The sequence below is a fragment of the Echinops telfairi genome, unplaced genomic scaffold, assembly GCF_000313985.2.
Source record: "Echinops telfairi isolate 266 unplaced genomic scaffold, ASM31398v2 ScPeMD7_7416;HRSCAF=8454, whole genome shotgun sequence".
NCBI lineage: Eukaryota > Metazoa > Chordata > Mammalia > Afrosoricida > Tenrecidae > Echinops > Echinops telfairi.
In genome coordinates, this window is record NW_022111316.1 from 4715374 (window position 1) to 4723896 (window position 8523).

Genomic DNA, 8523 nt, shown 5'->3' on the forward strand with positions numbered 1-8523 from the left:
CACACACACACACACACACACACACACACCCCTAATGACTCCTGGATCAGCAGAACTCTATATCTAGGGATCAAAGTTGAAAAACCACTACACTAAATCATTCTGGATGTTTCTTCTTCTTCTTCTTTTTTATTATTATAATTATGAGTTAGCTCATAAAGGAATATACATGGAAAGGGTAACACATTTAAATAACACAGAAGCACAAAGTATAAGAGTCCCGAGATGACCACAGCCCGAGGATTAGCAAAAATATTTTTTTGCTGCCAATTTTCTTCTTATAGTCCTAGAGCCCTCTAGCCCTGAGACCCATTGCTATCAAGCCAATCCCAGCCCATGGTGACCACGTGGGTTACAGAGTAGAACTGGTCCCCAGTCTTCTTGGCTCTAATCATTATGGAAGCAGATCACCAGGTCTATATCCTGCAGAGTGGTTGGGTGGCTTTGAACCGTTAACCTTTAAGTGACTGGTCAAGCTCAAACCATTTGCGATACTCGGGGACTTTATAACCCTGCAAGTACATTCTTCTAAAATGAGCTAATGAATATAAACAACTTGGCTGAAGTCTCCACAGGAGAATTATTCTGCCAAGACCCTCACCTGCTCTTCACTCCATCTAAGCTCCAACTTTCCCTCTGGCCTCTCTTTCTTCAATCCCGTCCCCCTCCTCAGAGTCCTTTCAGGACCCCCCTCAACAGCTGCTGACCCTCCCTTGGCTCTCACCTGGGCTGTGGAAGACCCCAGAGACTGAGGTAACACCTTTGGACATGAAAGCCTTCAGGGTCTGGTGGACACAGGCAAAGTCCTTGGGATAAGTGAGGACGGTCTCCAGGTTTCGCTTGGTGCTGTCCCCAGCCCCTGCAACAAAGGCCAATAGGAGAGGTGATGAGGAATGGGGGACTCATCTTCTGGGAGCAGGGTTGAAGGAGCAGGCTGGGACTGGGAAGTTATTCCCTGCTACGGAGAGAGTCAGAGACCATTGGCTGGAAGTCTTTTCGGAAGATAATAGATATGTTAGAGATAGCAGGGTAGGGTAATTATCAACAATCAGACTTGGTTCTTCTAGGGCTTTGAACACGATCCTCTCCCATCTCTTTGCCCATTTCAATCACACCCATCTGAGAAAGCTTGATCCAACCACTAGCGATCAAGTTAATCCAATGAACTAAATTTTAGTTTGGATAGGTTAACAAAGACTCACCCTCTAGGCAGGGGCATTTGATGGCTATTTAGAGGAGAAATCAGAGAATCATAAAAGAGGATGTCCAAAAAAAAAAAAAAAAGAGGATGTCCAATGCCCTCTGTTACCCATTCATTATGAACTACTTGCTGTATACATCTTCCATGCATTATCAGTTAACACTTATTGGGCATTTACTGTGTTCCAGGTATCAGAAGTACTTCTCCCATATTATCTCACTGAATCTCTAAAACAATCCCTTTACATAGGGGCAATTACTACTCCTACTATACAGAAGAAGAAACCGAGGTTTGGGAGATGAGGGAAATTGCTCATGGAAGGTCCCAGAGCTAACAAGAAGAGGCTGCAGGCAGGAGACAGGGCTGCATCTTCTGGACAATTAAGAAGCTCATGGAAACCAACCAACTGATATTTGCCTCCCAGGGGACATTTGGCAATGTCTGGACACATCCTGCTTGCCACAACTGGAGTGGGGTGCTGGTGGCATCTAGTGGGTAAAGGACAGGGATGCTGGCCATCAGGGACTTCTGAAGACAAGTTTTTAAGAGCTCCCTATATGGTCTCCAGCATCCTTCCCTAGACGTCCCCCTTGCGATTGATCACCCTTTGCACCCAGAGCTCGGTAGCATGTCAGTGCTGTTCCAAGGGTGCTTACCCCATGGACCTGGACATGCTCCCCAGGGAAGGCAGAGGGACTGATACTTAGGGGTCTTCCATGGAGGCAGACTCACTACCATTTTTGCAGGGCGAGTATCACCATGTCCATTGGACGTGTGGTTAGGAGAGGTTCGGTGGACTCCTCAAGGTCACACAAGGAGGCAACAGCATTGGCAAGACTCTGTGATCATTTTCATCTCCCTTCTCACCCCTCCCCCGAACAGGGTTGGTGGCTGGGGCCTTGTTCTCTATGTTCTTCAATAAGGCACAGTTTGACAAGCCATGACCTACTTATTGACCGGTTCCCATCAAGTCCGTTGATACTCATGGTGACTCTAGGTGTGCCAGGGCAGAGCTGTGCCCCATAGGGTTTCCTTTCTCTGTCCCCCCCACCCCCCATTGTTCTCCCCACAGGGTTTTCCAAGGGCTGATTTTTCAGAAGTGGATTGCCAGGTCTTTCTTCCCAAGGGCCTCTGGGTATGCTCGAACCTCCAACCTTCCAGTTAGCAGCTGAGCACGTCAACCAGTTTTACCACCCAAGGCACTTGCAAGCACTAAATCCCACCGCACCCACCCTGCCCCAGGGCCGATTCTGACTCATAGTGACCTTACAGGACAGAGTCGAATTAGTCCTTAGGGTTTCTGAGTCTGTAAATCTTTACAGGAGCAGACAGCCCCCATCTTTCTCCTGAGGAGAGGCTGGTGGGTTGAACCACTAATCTTGTGGTCAGGAGCCCAGCCCTTAGCCCACAAGGCCACCAGTGCAGATTAAGTCATGATTAAATGAGGGAATGAATGAATGTCCAAGAATGAAAAAACCCCCGCGTGGATGGAGCTCATCTGCTAACTCCTTCTCAGGAGCACAGCCTGGTTGAAGGGGCCTGGGTCGGTGGCCCTAACGGGCGTGCTCAACGCACCATGTACAGAGAACTCTGTCTGGCTTACCAAGCAGGATGTAAGTCAGGAGGCTGGCGATGCTGAGCGGGGAAAAGATCATGTTGGTCTCAGCCTTCTTGATCTCTGAGAAAGCCTGGTAGAGCTTCAGGGAGAAATCGGTCAAAGCTTCCCCCAGCACACCAGGGGCCACAGCCTTTTCCAGATCGGAACAGGAAGGAAGGGGTTCTGAGCAGAAGGGCTCAGTAGGGAGAGTGGTGGAGGACTCGGTGGCAGGCTGGGTAGTGAATTTAGTGATGGGTTTTTGCGTCAGTTGGGAGGTGGGTTGGGCCGTGGGTTGAGTGGAGGCTTGAGTGGAGGGCTGGGTTGTAGATTTGGCAAGGGTTTGGGCTGTCATGGCTGACGGCCAGGTCGAAGAGCTCCCGGTGTGCTGACTGGTTGGATTCCCAGGAATGTCTGCCTCTGTGTCGTGTTTTTCGCTTCTCTCTTGAAAGCTCTCCCCGGGGCTGTGGCTGGTACCATCTGGATTTGAGGAGGCTCCACCGTCCTGTGGTTCAAGACACCGAGTTTCGTTTTTCCCACTAGGCAGCACATATGCAACTCAAAACGGGAAGGGGTGATGGGGAGGTGAAGAAGGTTCTCTGCGGGGGTACCATTGCTGAGAAAGCCTGGTGTGTGAGCAGTCTGTCCTGGGGTCACTGTCACTGATTCCTCCAGAGAGGGGGTGCTGTGGGGAATACTGAGGCAGAGACCATCTCTGCAAGTGGGAAGGGCAGATAGGCCTTCTTTCTCTCTGACCAACTGCTGCCATACAGAAAGCTGTCACCCAAGCAATGACACTTGAACGACATTGGCCACTTATCCATGTCCTTGTCCTTTCTTGAAATATCTGCCTGGCCTGAATAGCCATTTCAGCTTGTGGCCTTCATTTTATCACAGTGGGTTTTCCACAGTTTGAGTTGCTACTCATTAGTGGGTAGTGAAAACAACCAACATTTCAAAAAGGAAGGAATGAAAGCAGGGGGGAGGTGTTGGTCAATATTTTCGTTGTTCTCCCTGGGTGGAGGAGCCCTGGTGGTGTAATGAGTTTTGCGTTAGGCTGCTAACCACAAAGACAGTGGTTCAAACCCACCAATTGCTCGAACAGAGAAAGATGAGGCTGTCTGCTCCCTTAAAGATGTACAGCCTCAGGAAGCCACAGAAGGAGTTCTACTGTCTTACAGAGTGACTGTAAGTCAGAATCCACACGATGACTCCGACCTATATGAGTTTCTGAGACTGCAGCTGCTACCTGGAGTAGAAAGCCCCTTCTCTTGTGGATCGCAGCCCAACGCATAACCATTACGCCACCAGGTCTCCTGGATGGCGCTCAACGATGCTGAACAATCTTCTACAAGACACAGGACAACCCTTCCTGGCAAAGAATGAGCTAGTCACAGATGTCCACAGTAGTCCCACTGTGACACTATGTATGACCCTGATTTCTCAGATGAAGAAACGGATGCTCAGACCTACTAAGTCACTAGCCCAGGGTCTCAGAAGTGAGGGAAACAATCGCGGTGAATCCAGGCTTGTCTCATAACTATCAAGGGACATTGCAGATGTCCACCAGCACACAGGCTCGCTCTCTCTCTCTCTCTCTCTCTCTCTCCTTGCCCTGCTTGGTGGGCAAGGTAAGGTTTGTTTATTCCCCATTTCGTTAGTCTGGCGAACATGACCGTCCAGGATTTGAACCTGTGTCTGACTCCAGTCCAGCTCTCTTCCCCGCCCTCACCCACCTCCCTGCTTTAGGAAGGCAGACACTGGGATCAGCGCAGACTTGCTGAGCACAGAGCAGCTCTCCTCACTCCGCGGGGCATTAGGAGTTAATCCTCAGTAACCCCCCCCCCTCCCGCCCCTCCTCCACCCCAGGAAGGGGCCGCTCACCCGAGCCTGCAGCAGCAGCAGCAGCAGGAGGGTCAGCGGGGTCAGCCTGGAGGCCATCTGGGCGGCGGCGTCTGCAGAGACCTGTGGAGGGAGCCAGCTTCGGAGCTGACTCGGACCCCGACTCACCTCGGTACCCCCACCCCCTCGCGGGCCCGCCCCCATTCCGTTCCCAGCCCCAGCAGTTTTCCGGGAGCTCCCCCAGCTCCCCTCGGGGCCACCTACTCCGTGGCTCCTCCCTCGGTTTTGTTTTCCCCAAACCGCTCCCTTTCCCGGCACCCGCTGGCCTTTCCCCTCCTCCACACCCCTGCCCCTGGGCCCGGGGTCCTAGCCCATCTGTTCAATCTTGGGGGTCCCGCTTTAGCCAAACAATGAGGCCACAGACGGGAGGAGGAGGGGAGGGGCAGAGAGGGCTGGGGGCTGCAGCCCCGGGAGGAGGAGGGGACCCGGAGGAGGAAGAGGCTGAAGTCGCTAGTAGAAGCAAGTCTGCGGTAGATGAAAGTGGGCTGGGAGGGGAGGAATGCAGCCTGGGGACCCCCGCCCCCCGCCCACCCCCTGCCCCAAGACCTTTCACTGTGTGCTCCCAGACAGCGCCAACTGCTCCCAACTCCTGGTCAGCGGTCAGCCTCCGTGAGGACTGCGTGGACAAGCCTGCCGGGTCAACGAGGGTGGGGTGTGTGGGGGGGTCAATCTTAGCTATTGGCTGGCCAGGACACTGCCCAGTTACAAATTAAGCATGATTGATTGCTGGTGTGAATTCCCGTAAATCCGGGAGGGATGGACCCCACTTCTGGGTTCTAGTGTATGGGCTGAGGCCCGGGAACGTCCACTAAATTCCCATGGGAGTGGGGTGGGGAAACTTGGGTGCCCTCTCAGTTCCACACAAACCAGAGACCTCTCCCATCTTCCACTTGCTGGGTTTCTTGGATTTGGGGGAAATGGGCCACTACCACCTGTTTTAGTTTTAAAGCAACAGACTTTGAGGAAATTGCTCATATCAATATTGCTGATCTTCAAAGTAACCCTTTGGAAATTGGGTAGAGTGTGTCCACTGGACAGGAGCCCTGGTGGCCTAGTGGGAAACACATTAGGCTGCTAACCAAAAGTTCAGCAGTTCGAAACCACCAGCTGCTTTTCAGGAGAAAAAGGGGGTGTCTGTTCCCTGAAAGAGTTCCAGTCTCAGAAACTCACAAGGGCTGTTCTACTCTGTCCTATAGACTCGCTATGAGTTGGAATGGATTCGGGGGCAATGAAAGATGTCCACTCTCTCGTTGGGAGACAGAGCCTTAGAGCTGTTAAACATTGGTCCCACGGTCACTTTCCTTCCAAAGGACATCTGGACTCTGACCTAAGTCTGTTGGTGTCCCAACCCTGTCCCCGTTCGTTCTCCCCGATGCCTCGGTGAGCTTCAGTCAGTGTTTCTTCCCCTGTGCGAAGTGTGGGGCAAGTGGTTACCACGCTCACCTGCCAACAAAAAAGGTGAAGGTTGCCGTCTCCCTAAAGCAGCGGTTCTCAACCTGTGGGTCGCAACTCCTTTGGGGTCGAATGACCCTTTCACAGGGGTTGCCTAAGACCATCGGAGACACTGCTCCTCTACCAGTCTCCAGGTAGGTCAGCCCACATGCAGATACCCCGGCGTGAAGACTGTTACCCATGCGACACCATGCTTCCAGACCAAATTTCATTTATTTCTCATTAGAAATAAATAGTTCACAATATATAATTACATATTGTTTTTGTGATTCATCACTATGCTTTCATTACCGTATGTTCAATTTGTAACAATGAAAATACATCCTGCATATAAGATACTTACATGATGATTTATAACAGTAGCAAAATGACAGTGATGAAGTAGCAAGGAAAATAATGCTATGGTTGGGGGTCCCCACCACATGAGAACTGCATGAAAGGGTCGTGGCATGAGGAAGGTGGAGAATCGCTGAAGAGGCCCCTCAGAAGAAAGGCCTGGTGACCTGCTTCCCATGGTCTCAGTGCTGCTCTGACCCACTAGGCACCATGAGCTGGAGTCCACTGGTTAGCAACTGGTTTTTCTCTTGCGAAAGAGACAGAGCTTCGGAGCCATCCGGCCCAGCAAGCATTTGCCTAAGTGCCAGTCCTGGGGGTGCAAGCTGAAGTACCTGTCCTGGGGTGAGGGCTGAGATTGCTGGGCTGGAAACCAAGAGATCTGGCTTGTGCATGACTCAGGCAGGTTGTTTTAGCCCTTTACAGGAAGGGGGTCTCCTTCCCAGGCTTCCAGACCAAATACTCAAACTCGCTGTTATTGAGGCGATGCCCACTCATACCAACCCTATCAGATAGGGCGGGCTTGCTCCTGTGGGTTTCCGAAGGTGTAACTCTTTATGGAGTAGAAAGCCTCATTTTTCTTCTCCTCAATGGCTGGTGGTTTCGAACTGCTGACCTTGCAGTTAGCTGCCCAGCACCTAACCCACTCCACCAACCGGGCTCATCTGCCTGGATCTTATTTACTCTATAAAAATATTTTTTCATTGTTTAACTGAAATTTAAGTTGACCTGGGCTTCCTGTATTTTATTTGCTAAATCTGGCGAGCCTCCTGCCTCTACCAAACAAGGAGGTTGTCTCAGATGATGTAATACAGCTTAAATGTTCTGTGATCATCTTCTTGCTGGCCTCATCCCCTAGCCGCGCATTTAGAAAGCTGGTTGCTAACATCAGAACGGCTGTTCCAAGGGACTGGCCGGTGACGGGAGCCGGAGAGCATATGTGTGCCACCTTGGAGGTCCTTGGGGAAGAGGAAAAATGCTGGGCTCCAGCTGGGCCAGGCCTTCATTTCCAGCCGTCTTTGGAACCTCTGTGCTTGGGTCAGAACCATGAGGTAGTTACGGTATCCTCGGTACCCTGGTCTGAACAACTGCACACACATTGCCACTTCTCCATGCCCAGTGCTCGAGCTGGTAGGCATCATGAGCTAGTAGATTCTGGAAAATAGGTCAGTAAGGAAGGAAAGGAAAATTCAAAAGCCACCTAGTCGATTCCAGCTCCTAGCAACTCTATAGGACAAATAGAACTGTAATCTTTTTTAAAATTATGATTTAATTATTATTTTTAAAAATCATTTTATTGGAGGCTCTAACAGCTCTTCTAACAATCCATACATTTATTGTGGCAAGCACATTTGTACATTTGTTGCCATCATCCTTTTCAAAATGTTTTCTTTCTACTTAAGCCCTTGGTATCAGCTCCTCATTTTTCCCTCCCTCCCTCATGAACTCTTGATGAATTATAAATTACTATTATTTTCATATCTTACACCGTCTGCTGTCTCCCTTCACCCACGTTTCTGTTATCACCCTGTGGGGATGGTGTTATACATCGGTCATTGCGAACAAAATTCCCCCTTTCTTGCCGTCCCCCTTCCTCCACTTTCCCATTACCCTCATGGTATCACTACTCCCACTGTTGCTCCTGAGGGGTTTATCTGTCCTGGATTCCATGTGTCGAGAGCTCTTATCTGTACCACTGTACATGCTCTTGTCTAGCTGCATTTGTAGGGTAGAGCTGGGGTCATGATAGTGGTGGTGGGGGAAGCATTAAAGACCTAGAGGAATGTTGTATGTTTCTCAGTGCTGTGCTGCACCCTGACTGACTCATTCCTTCCTTGTGACCCTTTTGTGAAGGAATGTGCAATTGTCTACAAATGGGCTTTGGGTCTCCACTCTGTCCCCACTCCTTTGCATCAATATGATTGTTTGTTTGGGGTCTTCTGCCTGATACATGATCTTGTTGACACCTCATGATCACACAGTCTAGTGTGCTTCTCCCATGTGGGCTTTTTTGCTTCTCTGCTAGATGGCCCCTTGTTTA

The 8523-nt window shown here is 50.5% G+C and overlaps 1 protein-coding gene across 1 annotated transcript in view; it reads right to left on the reverse strand.

Annotated features, from left to right (window-relative positions):
• Positions 1–5326, reverse strand: part of SERPING1 (serpin family G member 1) — a 13889-nt gene extending 8563 nt beyond the window's left edge. The window contains exons 1-4 of the mRNA XM_030887523.2: positions 5244–5326; positions 4680–4760; positions 2805–3300; positions 725–859 (exon numbers count right to left, since the gene is read on the reverse strand). Coding sequence (XP_030743383.1) covers positions 725–859; positions 2805–3300; positions 4680–4736 — 688 coding nt within the window. The 5' untranslated portion in view covers positions 4737–4760; positions 5244–5326. The remainder of the gene's footprint in view (positions 1–724; positions 860–2804; positions 3301–4679; positions 4761–5243) is intronic.
• Positions 5327–8523: the final 3197 nt, after the last annotated feature.